This window comes from Phyllostomus hastatus, unplaced genomic scaffold, assembly GCF_019186645.2.
Source record: "Phyllostomus hastatus isolate PE091 unplaced genomic scaffold, TTU_PhHast_1.1 phas_contig_34, whole genome shotgun sequence".
NCBI lineage: Eukaryota > Metazoa > Chordata > Mammalia > Chiroptera > Phyllostomidae > Phyllostomus > Phyllostomus hastatus.
The window spans coordinates 46,807,984-46,827,515 of record NW_025333857.1 but is presented as its reverse complement, the minus strand read 5'-3'; the positions used below and the strand labels follow the sequence as shown (position 1 = coordinate 46,827,515).

The 19,532-nt window shown below is 49.3% G+C and overlaps 3 protein-coding genes across 3 annotated transcripts; all 3 read left to right on the top strand.

Annotated features, from left to right (window-relative positions):
• The first annotated feature begins 2,311 nt into the window (after positions 1-2,311).
• FAM221B (family with sequence similarity 221 member B) lies at positions 2,312-9,110 on the top strand. Its single transcript, XM_045840915.1, has 7 exons — positions 2,312-2,596; positions 2,849-3,170; positions 3,347-3,490; positions 7,893-8,003; positions 8,187-8,384; positions 8,577-8,696; positions 9,073-9,110. The coding sequence occupies exons 1-7, from the start codon at positions 2,312-2,314 to the stop codon at positions 9,108-9,110; spliced, it is 1,218 nt and encodes a 405-aa protein (XP_045696871.1).
• A 4,928-nt stretch (positions 9,111-14,038) lies between these two features.
• HINT2 (histidine triad nucleotide binding protein 2) lies at positions 14,039-16,223 on the top strand. The gene is made up of 5 exons (XM_045840644.1): positions 14,039-14,194; positions 15,407-15,547; positions 15,645-15,749; positions 15,854-15,926; positions 16,046-16,223. The coding sequence occupies exons 1-5, from the start codon at positions 14,114-14,116 to the stop codon at positions 16,135-16,137; spliced, it is 492 nt and encodes a 163-aa protein (XP_045696600.1). The 5' UTR covers positions 14,039-14,113; the 3' UTR covers positions 16,138-16,223.
• Positions 16,224-17,218: 995 nt separating this feature from the next.
• SPAG8 (sperm associated antigen 8) lies at positions 17,219-19,475 on the top strand. The gene is made up of 7 exons (XM_045840695.1): positions 17,219-17,329; positions 17,433-18,171; positions 18,297-18,471; positions 18,675-18,720; positions 18,803-18,917; positions 19,041-19,103; positions 19,206-19,475. The coding sequence occupies exons 1-7, from the start codon at positions 17,292-17,294 to the stop codon at positions 19,392-19,394; spliced, it is 1,365 nt and encodes a 454-aa protein (XP_045696651.1). The 5' UTR covers positions 17,219-17,291; the 3' UTR covers positions 19,395-19,475.
• The last annotated feature ends 57 nt before the right edge of the window (positions 19,476-19,532 follow it).

Sequence of the window (19,532 nt, the reverse complement as noted above, 5' to 3'; positions counted from 1 at the left end):
GCCCCGCGGCGGCGGCAGCGGCCGGAGCCTGACGTCATATGGTGCCCCGCCCCTCGGTCAGTCGGATTGGTCCCTACTGGGCTCCGAGGACAGGCTCCGCCCAGCCCCTGCTACCCGAGCCCCAGCGTTTCCCATCCCAACCACCGAGTCCCCCTCAAGTCCTCACAGGCCCCAATGACAGCTCCACAAACATCTCATGGGAACACTACAGTGACCCTCACAAACCCAGACACCCACGGACGTCCCCACAGATCTCCGCAAACCCTACCCAGAGACTTTCAAAAAGATTCCACAAACCCCTTTAAAAGACGTGAACCCTTTAGGTTCGTCCGCTCCAGGTCCAATGCAGACTCTCAGGAGACCTCCCCCACCCGAGAAGTGACCAGATTGCTGCTGACACTGAGACTACTAGGCGTTCCAGTTGCCCTGGTAACGGATCCCTTCTCTTCCGGCCAGGGTTCCAGAGGCTTCAATCAAGTCCCTCCATCCGCCCCTGGCCCCTTCCCCTCCCAACCTCCCCTGATCCTTTGCTAATTTCTGCAGGTGTCCCAGTCTCCTCCCCATGCTGTAGGCTTGCCGGCAAGGCCTGTCACCACACAGCACCCGGCAGCTGGGTTTCATCCACAGCCTAGAGCCTTCCCTCTCTCGGGGCTAACACTTCCCAGTTCCAGCTTCAGACAGGATCCTGACCTAAGGACTTGTAAAAACCAAGCCAAAGCCCAGAGGTATGTAGCCTCCTATGGCCCCTCCTCCAAGCCCACATCCCATTCCCCTCCTAACACCTTCTGTCCCTTCCCTCAGTCCAACCCCCACCCCATTCTCTACTTTTCAACCTTACCCTCTATCCCATTCTTCACCCCAAACCCCCATCCTCTAGTCCTCCACACCCCACCCCGTGCCTTTTTCCTCTTCCGAAGATCTTCCTCCCCATTATCCTACCTCTCCACCTACTTCCTGTCCCAGACCTGCCCTTTGGAAAGGCTCTGATGAGTATAAGTGATGTATTTAGTATCTCTGGAGAATGGTGGGGGCAGGAAGTGTGGAGGGAAAGTCAAGGCTGGAAGCCTTAGACACTGTTGCAAATGATGACAGGCCATGAATACCAGGGCCAAGAAATTCGGCCTTAATCCTTAGACTGAGTCAATGAGTATTTTTAAGCAAGGAAATGCCATTGTCAGGTTTGCATTTTAGAAAGATTACAGTTGGGTTGTTAAGGAGCACTCACTTCTTTTGGACATGCTTCCAAGATACATTCGGCACACCCCGCTCTCCACGGCGTCCTGGACTCACCCCAGCTCCTTTGTGTTGTCAAGTTGGTTAACCTGTCTCCTTCCCAACGTCCTTTAACTGAGCCTAGTGCTTAGCACAGTGTCTCAGTAGAAGTGTAGGGTTAGGCCCTTTACAAAAGAATAAATTACATAAACCAATGAAAGAACAGATGAGTGGATTAATATGCTGGGGAAGGCAGCAGAGGGCCAAAGTTATCATACATAATCCAGGCAGAAAATGATGAGAACTTGAACAAAATTGGAGGGAAAGGAGAGAAACAAATGGATTTGGGGGGATATTTAGAAGATAGGAAATACAGTCCTTGGTGCCTGTTTGAAGAGAAGGGCTAAGGGGAAAGGAGAAAACTAGGATAACTCCCGGAGGCAGTTCTGATGCCCTGTAGGACACCCACTGAGCCACGTTCAGCAGGCCGTTGGGTATGAGTGTGAAGTATAGGGATTAAAGAGGTCTGAGATGGAATCATGGATTCAGGGGTCATCAGCACATAGTTGGAAGTAGTTGAAGCTTTGAACATGAATGACATCATCGAAGGAAGATGATTATCATCCCTAAACAAAACTAGACTGTGGCCAGGGCCCTGCCATCATGCCATCCTTCTGTACTCTGGGGAGCAAACCCCCCCCCAACCTTTGGCTTAGTATTCCCAGTCTCTAGAATTACACAGGTTGACCCCCATGGTCCCAAGGTATGCCTAGGACCATGCCCTGCTCTTGGACTGGCCAAGTTGCTGTGTTTAGGCTCCCTCCTGGGGCATGGTCCTCTGCTACCATCTACTGATGGGATTCTGTCTGCTTCAGCCTTTCATTCTTTAAGTTCCAGCTCCCTCACAACCCATAGCAGGGTGCTGCATGAGGTCTGGACACATCCATGAACCTTCCGGCCTTATAGCCTAATACAGAGCTCATCTTGCGCCCCCCTCATATCTCAGGTGCACTTATCCTAATTCCCCTCCAGCCTATGAACCCTGACTTGCAACACCCTCCAATCCCAACCTAAAGCCTGTACCCTATTCTACCACTAGATGGAAGCAGACGAGGTCGGAGAAGAGCCTCATACCACCATGGATGCAGAGGAGCACCCTTCTTCAAAGGACCCCTCTGCCAGCGACTCACAGGAGCCCCCTCTCTCTGAAACCCCCATGAAGGCTTCCATCTCTGAGACCCCTTTAGAACCACTTAGTTCTGCAACTCCTCTGGAGCCTTCCGCTTCCCAGAACCCGTTAGAGACCCATACCTTGGAAACGGTCTTGGAGCCTTCCATCCCTGAGACCCCTTTAGAACCACTTACCTCTCCTTTGGAGCCTTCTGCTTCCCAGAACCCATTAGAGCCCCACACCCCTGAATCTCATGTGACACCTTCCACTTCCCACACCCCATTAGAGACCCATACCTCAGAAACCCTCTTGGAGCCTTCCATTTTTGAGACTCCTTTAGAGCCCCACACCCCTGAATCTCCTGTGATGACTTCCTCTTCCCACAGCCCGTTAGAGACCCGTGCCTCAGAAACCACCTTGGAGCCTTCCATCTCCAAGGCCTCTTTAGACCACTCTGTCCCCAAGAGCCCGTCGGAGATTCACATCTCTAAGGTTCCAGAGAAACAGCTTACTTCTCACAATGCATCACCAGGCCACGTCTCTAGGGCTCCCTCTGACACTCTGAAGGAAGGCCCCATCTCTGAGTTTCCCTCCAGTGACGTCTCCCGGACGAGAAGATCCATGCAGATCCCTCAATCTGGATCCCTTCAAAAGCACTCCCTTTCAGGCCCTTCCGCCCAGGTCCATCCGGACACATCTGCAAAGGAAAGGGAAGAAGGAGAGAACAAGGATGGGGTGGATGCCACTGACAGAGCCACTCTCACAGCTCAGTCTGGTCATCAACTGGGCAAGAAGAAGGAGAAGAAAGGAGTTGGCTGTAATTGCTCCCGCCCTTCTCCCCATTCTCATCACTGTCTTTCACCTGCCCCAGGAGAAGGGGATTGGGTTAATCTTCAACCTGACCCCCTCTCTTAGTTTTAGGGCCCCCACTTCTCCTTGATTACTCTGCCCCTGTCTTCCCAGGTTACAGAGTCAGCCCAGCGGTCTCTACGAAGCAGGCGGAGATGGTGAAAGTGGCTAACACAGTGCACAGAGGGATGTTTGGTGCTCAGGTGAAAAATCTCTTCCAATGGGAGAAGAATGCAGCCCTGAGTGCCATCCAGACAGGTGGGCCCAGGAAGCCTTTCAGAGGCTTCTGACAGGTTCAGGGCTATCCTCTCATCCATTGGTTTCTGGGTGCTTGTCCATTCAATGGATAGCTGCCCCTTGTGGAAATGGCAATGCCACCAGCCTGAAATCTGGGCGGGAGGCAGGCAGGCAGGCCAAGGTAGATGATGTAGTTGAAGATGAAAGTGGGGATATTCATATAAAGCCCAGCTAGGGACACGTGGCTGAACTGAAGTTGTTAAAAACATGGGCCAGTCCCAGATCTAGGGCTCAGACCGCCAGCACCAAACAGACCCTAAGGAAGAGAACCTGGACAGTCTCCAAGTGACTTATTGCTCTTACAAGGCAGAAGGCCTTGGTCCCCTTGGTGGGACTCCATTAAAAGGCAGTCACCCCTAAATATGAGACACATGATCACTTGGGTACCCAAAAGCTGTGAGTCTCCACCAAAGAGCAAAGTCATATCTTCTAGCCCTCTTGATTCCAACTCTCAGCCCAGAATGAGTATTCTTGACAGTCCTGTTAGTGGCTTATATCCATGTCTGTATAGAAAGGGCGTGCAGACGTACTGTGTAAACACGTGCCGTCCTGTGTGAACATGTGTATCTATGTAACTGAACTTTGTATCTATAGGGGTTAGTTACTTCAGTAAGAGGGTCACCTTGACCTGCTAGGAAGATTCTGGGGTTTCTAGACCCAATTCAATATATGTCACTGCATTTATTTTGGTTTTTCATACTTCCTCCTTACGATGGGAGTAGAGGTATGTCAAAACTAGATGGGCCTAAGATGTAAAGTCAACCAGGTAATTCTATGTCCTCATGTCCTCCATGGGACTCGCTTTCCTCAGTCCCACGCAGGGACCTCCCTCCTCCACCTCTGGACAAGAAAGTCACCGTGATCTATCTCATTTGTTTCTTGGTCTTACTTCAGTCATTGAAATTGCTTTGTTTGCTTATTTCAGTGACATCTTATGCCACTTTCACTCTTCTTGTAACTGTTGGGTCTGTTCAGTACCCTCATTCTCCTTCTTAGAACCTCTTGTCCACTCCCCACTCTTTAAGGCCACTGTACTTCTTGAAATTGGACTTCTTCATTTTCCTGTTTAAACAGGCATTTTTATGCCAAAATTTAAGTGTTCTTTAGTTTTGAACCAAGATATTTGAGTTTATCTTCCAACACTGGGGATTTTCTGCCCCTGGAGAATCCATAGATGTGCTCTGTAGAGAAATATCACATGCAAGCTTCTCTCTTGTTCATTCAACATTCATTGAACACCAGCAATGTGCCGGGCTCCATGCTAGCCATAGAGGTCATGATACTGACGGGGTTTCCAAGAGAAAAAAAAGTCCCTTAAATAACTTACACTTTAATGAGAGACACCAATAAGGAAAAGGAAAATAATAATTCATTCTAATAACTGCTATAACTGAGCTCAGCCCCGAGTGCTGCATGAACAGAGAAAAAGGGCAGGTGCCCCACTGTGGGAACTGGGGGAATAGATCTTGGAAGGGATGACTTCTCAGCTGAAATCTGTGAGATGAGTAAGAAGAGGCAGCCAGGTAAAAGTGGGGGTATGGTGAGTGATGGCAGGGCAAGGCACCGGCAGGAAACTAAGCGACGCAGCATGCCTGCCGCACGGGGTGTTTGGCAGATCAGTGCAGCTCATCTCTGCAAGAGCAGAATTGCGCAGGCATTTCTGTGCCATGCTCAGGAGCCGGGGTTATATCCTGAGGGCAACTGAGGGTCACTGAAAGATTTTTTTTAAAGATTTATTTATTTATTTTTAGAGAGGGAAGGGAGGGAGAGAGAGAGAGAAACATCAATGTGAGGTTGCTGGGGGCCATGGCCTGCAACCCAGACATGTGCCCTGACTGGGAATCGAACCTGTGACACTTTGGTTCACAGCCCGAGCTCCATCCACTGAGCTACGCCAGCCAGGGCCTCACTGAAAGATTGTAAATGTGACAATAACATGAACAGATTTGTGTTTTTGTAAGATCACTCTGGCAGTAGGATAGACTTGAGAGAGACAAAAACTGGAGACAGGAAGACCACACTGTGGGGCACTGGTAACAATCCAGGTAAGGAATGAATGGGTGGAGGTGGAAAGAAGTCGACAAGCTCAAGAAATGCTAAGAAGGTAAAACCAACCTTTGGATCATTGGATGCATAGAATAAGAAGGAGGGACATACCTGGAATATTGTCTAGGCATTGGCTTAAGTAACTGATTGGATAATGGTGCCATTAACTGAATGCCTAAGACAGAGTAGATGCTAAGAATGTGTTGGATGAACAGAGGACAAAGGATGAGGGCCAGGTCTGGGAGGAATAACTGGATATAATGCATTTGAAGTGCTTGTGGGACATGCTGGTGGAAGAGTCTAGTGGATAGCTGGCTACTAGTTCAGGAGAGAGGTCTGGGCTGGAGACAACCTTCACGTAAGAACAGATGTATCTCGTATGGAGACATTCCAGCACAAAGAGATGTCAACATGCAAATGTATCATGTGATTATGTGATCAGGAATCAAAATGGCATCCCAGACAATGTCTCCTCCCTGCCAGTCCTTGTGCACTCATAACAGGAAGAGGATCTGGAATCAGGGCAGAGAGTAGAGGGCACCCCTCTAGACTACACAGCCAGATGTCAACTGTCCCACTTAAAGGGTACGGACACCTGTAATCGAGTCTGAGATATAGTTTGCCAGCCTCCCTGCCCAAGCTTCAGTCTTCTTCATCTGAAAGCTAGACACTGGCTCCTCCATCAGCGCTTGGACTCAAGTCTCCCAGGATCTCAGGCTAGGCTCTGATCTCTGGGCACTAACCCCTGTTCACCCCCACTTCCCACCTGCCCATCCAGTGTGTCCTGCTACTCTGGATGGAGTTCAGAATGCTGGCCCCCACCCATTCCCATTGTGACTCTACCTATACCCCACCCTTTAAACCAAGACTCCCCTGTGTAACGGGGCACTGGCACTACGGGCCATCAGCATCAAGACAGAAGCAGCAAAGCCAAAAGCCACACCTGGACAGACTTTAGGCCCTGAGAGACCATGGGTAATACAAGGAAACCTAACCTGACAATTAGACACAGAATTGTGGATTATGGCCCTGGACAGAATCAAGGACCAGAGGATGTAACTCTTTCATATCCTCCTCAGGGGAACTTCAGGGTTCTGCCCAGACTACTGAAGGAATTTGCTCATTCACTTATCCAGTCAGGCAGTCTGTGTTCTCTGAGCACCTCTTTTGTGCCAGGTCTTGTGCTAGGACTAGAGATATAGACGAAAAGACAGATTGGTTCCCTGGAGCAATACCAGTGAACAGTTCATTAACTGTGATAAGAATAGCACAAGGAGCCATGGAAGGCAAGAGGAGGAATCCATAGACGAGCAAGTCAGGGACACTTCTTGGTGGAGGGGACACTTCAATGGAATAAGAGCCCTGCCACATGGGACTCATACAGAATTCTCCGCTAGAAGTTGGGGTACTCTTAGGTCTCATGGAAGATGAGAAAATCTGAGTGGGAGGTACTCTCTGGTTCTCCTCCCACATTTACACAGCAGCACCTTGTCTCCTGGTGAGACTGAGTGTCAGCCAGGCATTTTCAGATCCCACTGCTAAAGCCAGGGTCTGAAGGGGCCTCTTGCTGATGCCCGAGCTCAGGGGTATGTCTTAGCGTCATCTTCCTTCCCATGCCTCACAAGCTGGTATTTTTTGGTCTTTACCACTCATGACTTCTGGCCTACCTTTTCTCCTGACCCTTGGAGAGCCCTCAGCAGCCCTTCTCAAGGTCATAGAGGGCATTAGTCCAATAGTACCAGGAAAATATGAAGGTGCTGGCCTGAAAAAGTGAGGGAAACCTTCCTTTTGGCCCCAGGTCTGCCCAACCCCTCTTCCTCTTCGGGTCCCTTCAACCACCATGCTCCTTCATGGCCAATCTCCACCATCTCCCCCACACCCGCCAATCAACTTCCGTCCCTCACTCCTTAGACACTTCAATGAAACCAAGCAAAGTTGGGCTCTAAGGTAGGGAGGGGAGGAGGTGAGAACCCCACAGTCACAGAGAACTCACTGAGATTCACGTTCCTCTTCAAACACAGTTGTATTTATAATCTTCCTGTTCAGAAACAAAAGACTGTCTTCAGTCATCTCTGACAGGCTGACAGAGTTGGAGTGGATCCTAGAGTGGGAAGGAAACTGAAACACTTGTGGAGTGATGAGAAAACCTTGAGGGAAAAAATCGAAAGGGATAGGGGTGAGGACTCATGGGTGGAGATGAATACACCTCGGGGGGAAGGTGAGGTACCCCCCACCAGGGGATAGGTGAGAACACCTTGGAGAGCTTAGGCTCTTTTTCCTTCTCATTGGTCCTAATACCCAATCCCACCATACCCAGGTCTCTACATTGGCTGGCGCTGCCCGCATTATCTATGGGACTGTTTCCGGATTGGGGATGAGTCCAAGTGCTTTTGTGGACACTTGTTGAGAGAGCACCAGATCATATCAGGTAGGGAGAACTGAGTTATCCCCCGCAGGCCCTGGCGGTGAGGAGGGATAACCGCACTCTGCCATGCGTTGGGATGTATAAGAGACAGTGTGGGTATGTTAGCATGGGGGAGGGGGTTGGCACGGGAAGGCCAGGCCCTACCAGGTGCTGGTCTAGACCTACCACCCATCCCCATTCCCACAGACATTTCTGTGCCCTGCAATGTGAACCAGTGCCGCTGCCTCATGTTCTGCTTTATCCCATCACGCCCAGAGGAGGTGGGTCAGTTCTGGCTCAGGAGAAGAGCCAGCTTTGACCCCAAGGCATGGAGAGCCCAATGTCGCTGCAAACATAACCATGAAGACCATGCAGCTACTGGGTCCCATCCCTGCAGGGTCAAAGGTACCTTCAAAAACAAGGGGAGTACAGAGGTGGGCATGAGTGGTGATAGGATGCATATAATTTGGGGATAAGGATACGGGAGCTGGTAGAAGAGACTTGGTTTTGTGGTGGGTGAGGAAGAGATGAGCATGTAGTCAGTCTGTGGGGGAAGCCCCAATTCCTATACTTATCTTGGTTGTCCTCTTGCCCTAGGCTGTTGCTGCAACTGCTTTGAGTCTAATTTCCTGTGTGCAGCCTGTGACCGGCGCTGGGAGGAACACCAGACTTTCTTTGAGACTGAAGAGACCCGGCGACGAGGAGGGAGGCCTCATGGTGAGGGGGGCAACCTGGGACAAGGAGTCATTCCAGAGTCTGTAGTCAGAAAGTCAGGCAGAAAGGCACTCCCATCCTCAACTATCCCACCCAGGACCACTCGCCCCCTAACCCCTCACCCCTCACCTCCTGTATCCCATACCTGCATTGGTTTCCACCCCTAGGAGCAGACTATGTGCCTTTTGCAGAGATTCCTACCCTCCAAGAAACCATCATCAGCAACTCTGACTTCGAGGTCCTACAGAAACAGGGGCCCTCTGGCCATCCCAGCTCCCGCCCTAGTCCCCCTGGTTTCCCTGATCCACCCAGCCTCCGACCTGGCCCTACCTCTAACCGCCGTACCTGACCCTTTCACCTCTGCTCTTCCCTCCTCCAGGGACAGACACTGTCAACACCTGGCACAGGCCTCTGTGAGCCTGGCCCAGATCAGCAATAAAGGGGAAGCCACTGGAATCTGACCTGGCTCTGTATGCAATAGCTAGAGCCCGGCCCAAGGATAGACATTCTAAGACCTTCGGGTCAGCACCTATTGGGGGTAAAAGGAAGCAACACACAGAGAGGCTAGATCCGGCCATCTGTCTTCACTACACCCACATTTAATCTGCTAGCCATGGCACCAGAGGAGAGAGTGGCTTCAAGGCAGCCAAGGAGGGAGGGCAGGGTTTCAAGGAGGATAGAGTGAGCAGTGATGTTAGATGCAGCTGTGGTCTCCAGTAAGATCAAGACTGGAAAGTGTTCACTGGATTTTGCAGTTAGAAGGTCTTTGGGGAGAGTGTAGTTTCAGTGGTGCAGTGGAGGCAGAAGGAGTTTCTTTAAGAAATTTGAATGGAAAGAGGAGGAGAGAAGTCATACAATATCCAGAGGCAGATGTGGAGTTGAGAAAGCAGTTTTTAGGAAGGAAAAAGGAAAGAGGCCAGTAGGTAACAAGACCTTGAAGGATGCGGAAGAGAAAGAGAGATGCCTGGTGAGGCAATATCCCAGAGATGGAGGGAGGGGATGAGGTCAAGGCGGAGGTGAAGGGATTCACTTTGGACAGGAGAAACACCACATCCTAAAACCAAGAGGAAGAAAGGAAAGCAAGGATAGGGAGCAGGATCTTGTGAAAGTTCCCCTGTGAAGTAGGAGACAAGATCAGTTGCTGGTGGGGAGGGGGGAGGATAAAAGCAGAGAGTAGGAGACAGGAAAAGAGAGGTGAAGATTTTGGAAGGCTAATGCAGGGAACTGGAGCAAAACCTGATTGGTGGCTGGCTGAGGATTAAGATACAGTTGGAAGCAGGAACCTAGTTAGAAAAGCAGAGAAACAAAATATTTAGATGAATGGGTTGTGATGGTAGGGTGTTGGGGAGGATAATAATAATCAGGAAAATAAAGCAAAAGAAAGATTAAAGATGTAGAGGGAGCTGACCATACAAATTGGGAAAGAAACTAAAGCCTGGAAGCAATTGGCAGATTGGGAAAAAGGAACAGTCAGAGGAGCAGCAGCCTCTCATGAGGTCCAGCAGCAGATGTAGTGGTGGGGACTGAAGTACAGGAAACAGCAGTCAGAACCTGCAGCCGCCGCGGCCTTCAGATAAGAGCAGCTGTGAGTGATCACGAAGGCGTGGATTAAAGAAGCCTGTGGGCCAGCAGCCAAAATCAGTGAATGTCGAGGAATGTGACTAGAAAGCCCATAGATGATTCTTACGGGGAGTGGTGGATTCTGACATGAATGGACTCTGTGATCCTAAGCAAGTCACTTTCCCTTTCTGGGCCTCAGGTTCTGGATCTCTGAGGAATAATCTCTGTGCTACCTGCTCCCTATGAGAACCCAGAGAAATAACCAGTTTCAAAGTGCTTTGTCCTTGCCTACCCCTCCTAGCCAGTTTCCTTCATCTTCTCAGTTCCTAGCTGCTCTTATCTCTTGCCCTTCTCCAGAGCAGCTTTAGAGGCTTCTGGCATCCCAGATGCATGTCAACAAAAGGTCGCTGCCACCAATCCAATGCCAACACAAGTTCCCAATCTGGGAGCAATAAAAGGAAACTTTATTCAGGTAAAGAGTTTGCAAACCAGAGAGACACAGCCTCCATGAAAAGGGAAAGTGTGCTCTACCAGGACAAAGAAAAGGCTGGCCTGTATAAAGTTCCTGCCCCATTATTGATTGGCCCATTTTTATTCAAATAAGGAATCCAAATTTGCATAGTCTGATCGGTCCAAATAGCATTGTCCTGATTGGTCAGAATTGCTCATTCTGATTGGTCATTATAGAGTTGCTCTGATTGGCCTTTGAAGTCGCAAATAAGGATATAGCTGTGCAGTTCCAATTGGACGGGGTAGTCCATTGATTAAAAGATGATTCCACGAACTCAGCTGGCAGTTCTGTCTGTGGCTTTCACCTGAAATGCAGAGTGCATTAGAGGCCGCTATCAGCAATGGTTGCTGAACTCTCATTATAAATTGAGCCCAATTAACCATAAGGAGTCCTTCTGGAGGTACTGTATTTTGCTGTGTAAAAATGGTCACATTTTTGAGGGAAAAATAAAGATAAGCATTATACATGGGTAGTACTAATTCCATACCTATATAAATGTTTTTATTTTGTTTATGCTTATGCATTAAAAATGTAACTCTAGAAAGCAATAATGATATCCAGATACAAAATAATACCCTAGAATATGATAATCAGTTTTGTTTCTAAATAAAAATAAATAATTGAATTAAAACATTAAAATGAAAGATTTTTTTTCTTCTGAAAGTTTGGGGCAAAAACGTGGGTGTGCATTATGCATGGCAAAATACGGCTATAAGTCTTATGGGAGTCAATAGGCACCAACTGAAACCCACAGCCTGTAGGGCACTGAGAAAAGGCCCATCTACATTCCCTCACAACTAGGGAGGCTGTCTAACTTTCCAAGGGAAGATTTGAAACCCAGACTGCTAGACCTTTTGGGGGAAATCACATGGTCAAATGTCTGCCCTCCAGAGAAAGGACTTTCTAACAATAATAGTATGGCTGTATGAAAGAGATTGTTACTATCTCCAGAAGTAAAGAGCTCCTCGTTACTGGTTATAAGCAATTAGCACTATGATGACAATTCATGAAACTAATTCAGTTAGTAGTCAACAATAAAGGTTACTATGAAAAACACATTCAGAGAAGTATTTTGGAGCCCTTATACAATATTTTTATGCAGACTGTGTAATAATATGAAAAATTGTAAGTGGAAGAAAATCTGCAATATATATGCATTACATTATAAAAGGAAATTAAAGGAAACACCAAGTGTTATTCATTCTACAAATAATTATGTCAGGCCATATGCAAAAAAAAAAACCTAAACTAAAAATACTGTGGTAAACATCAGACTAAAGCCTGGTATGAGTATATTAGCATTTTGTGCTCCCCGTGTTTCTTTTTTTTTCAATTCTTTTTATTGACTGATTTGAGAGCGAGAGAAAAACATCAACTTGTTGTTCCGCTTATTTATGTTTTCACTGGTTGCTTTTCTCCTTTCCTTTTTTAAAAAAATTTTATTTATTTATTTTTAGAGAGTGGGTAAGGGAGGGAGAAAGAGGGAGAAACACATCAATGCGTGGTTTCCCCTACACAATACAAGAGTTTCCCCTCTAACATGTTCCCTACTGGGGACATGGCCTTCAACCCAGGCATGAGACCTAACTGAGAATCAAACCCTCGACCCTTTGGTTTGCAGGCTGACACTCAACCCACTGAGCCACACTAGCCAGGACATGGTTGCTTCTTGTGTGTGCTCTGACTGCTGATGGAATGCTCCACCTTGGCATATCGGAATGACAACCCAACCAGCTTTTGTGACCTCCTTGTTTCTTATGTCAAAAATATGTATTGCAGCAGAACGAAATATAGTTCAGATCTAGCCATGACACATTTCCCTTGTCCTTCCAACTCCACTCACTGAAAATACCAGGCACAGAGCTGACCATATCACCCACCTTTTCTACTTAGGAAACATTTGCTTATCAGTCCTATGGCCGAGATAGGACTCACACACCTCCAGCCCTGACCGTTAAATAGAAAAATGCAAAAAAAATTAAAGTTAAAACTACAGAATCTTTCATCTTGGAGTGAATATGTTAACAAGAACATAAACTAAGGAGAAATTGCCCGTATATCAGTGATTTTCCACCAATGTGCCACAAGAACTTTTAAAGCATTCAATATGACTATTTAGTCAGGGACACTGACTTCTTTTCCCTTTGATTGACAAATAAAAGGACAACCAACACAGCAATAGCTGTCTGGTGTGAATGAATTAAAATTATACCTGGTTTTTTTTTGTCAGATTGGCAAAAAATAAAACTATTTGGTGTGCTACAGTTTTAGAAATTAGTCTGTGTGCTCCATGAGATGTAAAATGTTGACAAGCTTTGCTGCCTTAGATGAGTATGTTAAAATCTTTGAAATGTTCAAGGGTCTGAAACTGCCCTCGTGAGGAACATATCTATTCCACCAGTTAAAAAATGGACCCTGTCCCAGTTCACCTTCAGCTCCACCCACCTACTGTGCTCAACCTGCCTCTTTTTTCCTGAGGGCCCTAAGGCCTTGGGCTCCTGGGGTTAGCTGGTTCCCGGAGCCAATAAGGCCTGAGTGCCTTCAGAACCCTGCCCTTCTCCACACCAACACCATGACGGATCTACAACAAGCGATTTTCAACTGGTGTGCCACAAGAATTTTTAAAACATTCTATACCTGACTATATAGTTAGGGATCCTAACCTCTTCCCTTAGATCGTAAATTTTAAAAAAAAGTGACAGCAGATACAACAATGCCTGGTGTGAATGAATCAAAATTATATCATTTTTGTCAAATCGCTAAATAAAAACATTTTTTGGTGTGCCGCAGAATTTTAATAATTAGTTTATATGTGGCCATGAGATAAAAAGGTGGAAAATCGCTGGCCTACAATCTTACGGGCTTTGTGAGGCAGGTGACAGGAGCGCCACCCTGTCCCTCCCAGGCCAGCAGTAGGGGCCAGACCTGAATAGGAACGCTGCAACCACAAGCTTCCCACTGGGTGAATCAGAGGCAATTAGGGGGAAATCCCACCTCTTGGTCTTTTTCCTTCCAGTGTTGTGAGAAACTATCCCATAGCAAAACTAGTTAGGCGATCCGATGGAAAGAGGTCTTGCGCGCTGAAAAGACAAGCCAATGGAGTGAAAAAAATCGCCCAGTTGGCAAAAGCTACCAATGGGATGAAAAGATTCAGCCACGCCTCTGAGCTAAGGGGCAGCAGGCAGGGCCAGGAACGCAACCCAATGGGATGGCAGAACTCCCACCCCGCGTGGCTGGCGGAACCAATGGTCGCCGCCCAGTGGCTCCCAGGCTCCACCACCGCTACCTCGGGCCAGCCCCAGAGCCCGAGTGCCGGCCCGAGTGTCGGGTTCCCGCGGCCGAGGGGAAGATGGCGGCGGCCATGGCGCTGGCCGCCGGGCTGCGCGTGGCGCGCAGGGTTGTGGCGGTCGCGGGGCCGCGGGGGGCGCAGGTGAGAAGTGGTTGTGGGAGCAAGGAGGGGATCCTGCGGGCTCTGACACTTTCCAGGGCCGGAGGCCGCGTTCCTCCCCGGTTCCCCCAGATGCGCGCAACCCTGCGGCCTCGCTGGGACGGAGCGAAAGTGCAAGCTCCGGAGCTGCGCGGTGAGGTTGGACAGGTGGTCGCTTCTTTCCGGAAGCCTGGACGCAGGAGAAGCGAACTGGCGACGACCGACGTCCTGCATAGGCCTGGGCGCCGAGGTCGGGACAGGGTCCGTGCAGCGGCTGCTGTCTTGTCTTACACCTGCCAGAAATCCTTCTAACCGAAGGTGGTCTCCAGGCAGCCCCTTCAGGACCCCCTGCAGGACCTGATCTTTTGCATACCATAGCCAGTCTTATGCTCTCCTTCAGGCCCCGGGCCTTCTACTGAGTACTAGTGTTAACCTCTCATCTTCCCCGCTTTGCCAGAGAGACTAGAGGGGTCAGATTCATCCTGTCCTTTTCTCCCACAACGTGACAGCACTAACTTCAGCCTTTCTGAGTCCCTGGGAAACGGAGATTTTCCTACCCTCAATTCCCTGGGGCTGAGTCCACTTAACTGGACTCTTCCACTCATTCAAATTCACAGACTGGAGTTAAATTCACAGTAGGAGGTCAAATGTGACACCCAGACACCCTGGTGTCAAAAGACAATTTTATTAAAACCTGAATGAAACAGGTAACATGGCTTAAACATCAGAAAACGAGTAGTAGAAATAAGTAACAACATTAACGAGGTGAAAGTATGTGGAAAGAGTCCAAAGGGTATTAAGAGATGATGCAAACCACTTCCTTTATTTTACACTTGCAGCCAAGAGAAAGGATTTATCAAAGGTAAATTTACTGATAAATAGGAACTGGGAACTAAGTCTCCAGGTTCTCCCCTTGGATCCTTTCCCTGAACAGTGCTAGATTTCCTATATACTTTAGAAGAAGAAATCAACTGAAATCCGAAATCCTACATTGTGATACTGCCTGTTATCTAACCAGGCCCAGCACTCTCTGGCCCTACTCTCCGCTGCTGATGCTCTGAAATTGAGGAACTTTTCCTTTGGGTAGGAACTACTAATAGATTTCTAGAAGGGTGAAGTCAATGACTATCAAGAGCCCAGCCCCTGCCAGCCCCAACTGAGTAGATGGGAGAGGTATTACCAACTCTCCTTCGGGTGTGTCTGACCCACCTTCAGGTCCGTGGAGCTGCAGGTGGGAATGGTGGGAATGAAGTGGCCAAAGCCCAGCAGGCAGCTCCTGGGGGGACAGCCCCAACCATCTTCTCCAGGATCCTGGATCGAAGCCTCCCAGCAGATATTCTATATGAAGACCAGCAGGTGGGGTGCCCTTAGGACCCATCCCCATAGCAATTTCACAGATACCATTTAGCCCGTGAAAATAACATAGTGGTCTCTGGCGTGTCACTGTTCCCAGTGTCTAGTATTCCGTGATGTGGCCCCTCAGGCGCCTGTGCACTTCCTGGTCATTCCCAAGAAGCCCATTCCTCGGATTAGCCAGGCTGAAGAAGAAGACCAGCAGGTGGGAAGAAGAAGGCCAGAGTTTGACTGGGGGAAGTCCTGGATTCAGCTAGAGGTTTGCTCCTTGTGAATAAAGCCACTTGTCTCCCTCCCCTTTTCCCATAGCTTCTAGGACACCTTCTCCTTGTGGCCAAGAAGACAGCAAAGGCTGAGGGGCTGGGAGATGGATACCGACTTGGTGAGTGGCTTGGCCCTTGAGCCCCTCACCAATGAATTCTCATATCTACTTCTCAATATGATCTTCATTCTTCGGCCTTTCCCATGATCTTAACTCACTAACCCCAAGCTCCATTTCAGTGATCAATGATGGAAAGCTGGGAGCACAATCTGTGTATCATCTGCACATTCATGTACTTGGGGGCCGACAGCTCAAGTGGCCTCCAGGTTGAACCTACCAACTGACTAAGGACCCCGGACCTGGACACTTGGATGGGGGGAAAGGACCATGTGATGCTAATAAATTTGCTCTTCTCAATTTTGGGTCCCTGTCGTAAATCTATAGATAGATTTATACCACAAATAGTGAAGAAAACTGATTCAAGGGGTGATGCCCTTTGAATATGGTTTGTGCGAGAGACACTAATGAGGTCCATACTGTAGTTAAAGGTGCACTTGCCTATAGACCCGTAAGTCATCACAACTAGTGATCCACCTATGTCAAGTTTCTAGCTAAATAGCAGTAGGAATATGCCTCAATGAGTATGAAGAGACTGAATCCTAGGAGTGAGATGTGCACAATCCTGGCCCTTATCCAGCTGCCATTCCAAGTTATAAGGATCTGAAAAGAGGGTGGCCAATGTGAGGACCTTTTATTGGGGACGAATTAATCACCCCCACCCCCCAAAAGCTGCTACCCCCTGACTAATCCCTGAGTCTCACCATTATGCCTTTAAGATGTTGTCTGAAGGGTTTCATCATCAAAATGTTTGAAAGCAGCCCTAGGTAGTGTGTCTCAATGGATTGAGCACCAGCCTTCGAACCTGAGGGTCTCTGGTTTGATTCTCAGTCAGGGCACACGCCTGGGTTGTGGGCCAGTGGGGGCCACGTGAGGGGCAACCACACATTGATGTTTCTCTCCCTCTCCTTCTCCCTCCCTTCCCCTCTCTCTAAAAATAAGTAAATAAAACCTTTAAAAAAGATGACGTTTAAAATGTTTGAAAACGCCCCCGCCCCTTTGAGAATGAGCTAAGGGGAAGCTACTATTATACCCTACATAAATACACTAGGCTTTTGTCTGATAGCCCTGTGCTTATCTCCAACACAACCACCTCAGAAAGCCTCAAAGAATTGTGCTTAGGTTTGAAGGGCGAGGCCTTAGATCAGCAGAACCTTAAAAAGTGGGGATGAGACCAAATGAAGTCTGAACGGGAAGGCAGACTTCCCACACCACACCAGGTTTAGGACTTCCGCCCCGCAGGCCACCTGACTCCACCCCCACCCCCCACGCCCCACCCCCCACCCAACGTCCGCTCAGCTCAGGTTCTGCGCAGTCTCCTGGAATAATTTGCCGTCTCTGTGGCAACCCGGTAGCTGGTGTCTGAAGATGGAGACCTTTGATTCTACCGAGGGATCGCCGTCGCGGTGAGAGCCGCAGCTCTGGCTGCAGGCGTTAGGGGACGAGGACAGTCTGTGGAACTTCCTCTGCTGAGCTTTTGACAACTTTGACGCATTTACTCTCTTTCAGATCTTCCCACATACATCCCAGCTCTCAAGGACTGGGGTCCTCTTCGGAATCGTTTCCTTCGGATGGCGGTCCTAGGTTGGCCCCGGCAGCCGCAACTGCAGCAGCCGCAGCAGCCGCAGCAGCTACTGCAGCTGCCTCCACTGCCAGAGCAGCTGTATTATCTGCAAAGACCGAAGCGCCCTCTTCTGAGCAAAGCCTTCTCATGGATTCCGCTTCTGATAGTCTTCTTGAGAAGCCCTGCACCGGACCCAACTCAACCGACATGATAGGCCATGAGAAAATCGGCTTTAAGCCTGTCTATGTTTCCTGTGTTCCTCAAGATCCCTGTACTATAAATGGCCTTAGCTCTAGCCCTTGCCCTGGTACTGGCTCTAACGCTGGCCCTGTTCTTGCCTCCAGTTCTGGTTCTGGCCATGGCTCTGGTCAAGGCACTGGTCCTGATTCTGGCTGTGGTCCTGCCTGTGACTCTGGGCCTAGTCCAGGCTGTGGCAATGGCCCTGCGCTCAGCCCTGACACACTTACAAGCTCCAAAAATCCAGGGTCAAACCCAGTCCCTAATTATGCCTCTGGAAATCACTACCAACACTGGGAGCCTAAGAAACAACATTGGAAATTTTTGCAAGTTTCAGAACCTGCTGCCAGAGGGCCCTGGAAGCCCCCCAAGGATGGAGGGAAGTGTGAGGTTCTCAGCAAAACATGGCCACGGGGCCAGTGCCTTCTCTACAACTGGGAGGAAGAGGTATTAAGGTTTTGACCTACTCCCTTTTCCTAAAGGCTGCCCCCAGTTCCCTGGGGGAGGCAGTAGTGTATGATGGGAGTGGGGACCAGAAAGGACATCATGATCACTCAACTCGGGGCCCACAGAGAGCCACCAACCACCTGGATCAAGTCCCAAGCATGCAGGATGGCTCTGAGAGTTTCTATTTCCGACATGGACATCAGGGACTGCTAACCCTGCACCTACAGGCACCCATGCCCCACAGCACCACCCAGAAAGACTCCTACCAGCCTCCAGAAGAGCGCTTTCAGCCAATGAGAGGTGGGAAGCATGAGGGAATGGGCCAGAATGAGTCCAACAGTCAGGGGGAAAAGAGAGGAAGGAATGTGTGGTGGGACCATGGATTGTCCAATGGGTATAAGGGCAAAACCCCATGAGTTTCCTTTCTTTTCTCAACTTTGTTTCTTCTGGGCCTGCTCCTTAACCAAACACCCCCATTCTGTTCACTCCCTGCCCTCCCACAGGGAAGCGCGAAGCCATGCTGGAGATGCTCCTGCACCACCAGATCTGGTGAGGAGCTGGGTGGGCTAAGGGGAAAGGGGAGGGGGAGGACACAGGGAAGAGTGGCCTAGATGCCCCCGTCCCTGTATAGGAAAGAGGTGCAGGCAGAGCAGGAACCCACAAGGGAGCACTTTGAGGCCGAGTCTGTGACACATCATGACTACCAAAAGGAGCCGACACAGACAGGGCCTCCTGCCCCAACAAAGGTGAGAACCGATGCCACCCAACGTGTATACTGGGGCTCTGGGGGGCTGTGGGAGAGCAGTAGACCCAGAGGTGGAGAGAGGAAGTTTCAGGCCCAAAGTTACTCCATTGTTTTTCCCTCGCAGCCTCACGACTACCGTAAGGAGCAGCCTGAAACTTTCTGGATACAGAGGGCACCACAGCTACCGGTGTGTGACTAGGTGTCGGGAGGCGTGGGGGAAGAGGGAGGGGAAGAGGTTCTTTTCTGGCTTGGCAGAGTAGGATCTGTCCTCACTCTGGCATTCCTACAGGGTGTCAGTGACATCAGGACACTGGACACACCATTCCGGAAGAACTGCAGCTTCTCCACACCAGTGCCTTTGTCCCTGGGGCAGCCTTTGCCCTATGAACTTGAGAATTATTCCTACCAGTTGGGAGAACTCTCTTCTCTTGGCTGTCAGGGAAGAGGGCAGGGTGGCAGAGTGGGTAGAAGTATGTAAAGCTCAAGGAGGGGAGTGCGGTGTCTAGTTCTGTCTGTACTGGAGAGGTGGAGAGGAAATGAATTCTGTTTGTACTTGGTGAAGGGGCTTTCCATAAAGGGTTTTTTTCTGGTTCCGAGGCTGCTAATTCAGTGATTC

Coding starts and splice junctions, on each gene's coding strand:
- FAM221B (XM_045840915.1), top strand. CDS start 2,312: ATGGAAGCAGACGAGGTCGGAGAAGAGCCTCATACCACCATGGATGCA. Junction 8,385..8,576: donor CCATCCCTGCAGGGTCAAAG/GTACCTTCAAAA, acceptor CTCTTGCCCTAG/GCTGTTGCTGCAACTGCTTT. Junction 8,697..9,072: donor ACGAGGAGGGAGGCCTCATG/GTGAGGGGGGCA, acceptor TCCCTCCTCCAG/GGACAGACACTGTCAACACC.
- SPAG8 (XM_045840695.1), top strand. CDS start 17,292: ATGGAGACCTTTGATTCTACCGAGGGATCGCCGTCGCG. Junction 18,472..18,674: donor GCGCTTTCAGCCAATGAGAG/GTGGGAAGCATG, acceptor GCCCTCCCACAG/GGAAGCGCGAAGCCATGCTG. Junction 19,104..19,205: donor AGAGGGCACCACAGCTACCG/GTGTGTGACTAG, acceptor GCATTCCTACAG/GGTGTCAGTGACATCAGGAC.
- HINT2 (XM_045840644.1), top strand. CDS start 14,114: ATGGCGGCGGCCATGGCGCTGGCCGCCGGGCTGCGCGTGGCGCGCAGG. Junction 15,548..15,644: donor TTCTATATGAAGACCAGCAG/GTGGGGTGCCCT, acceptor CACTGTTCCCAG/TGTCTAGTATTCCGTGATGT. Junction 15,927..16,045: donor GGGAGATGGATACCGACTTG/GTGAGTGGCTTG, acceptor GCTCCATTTCAG/TGATCAATGATGGAAAGCTG.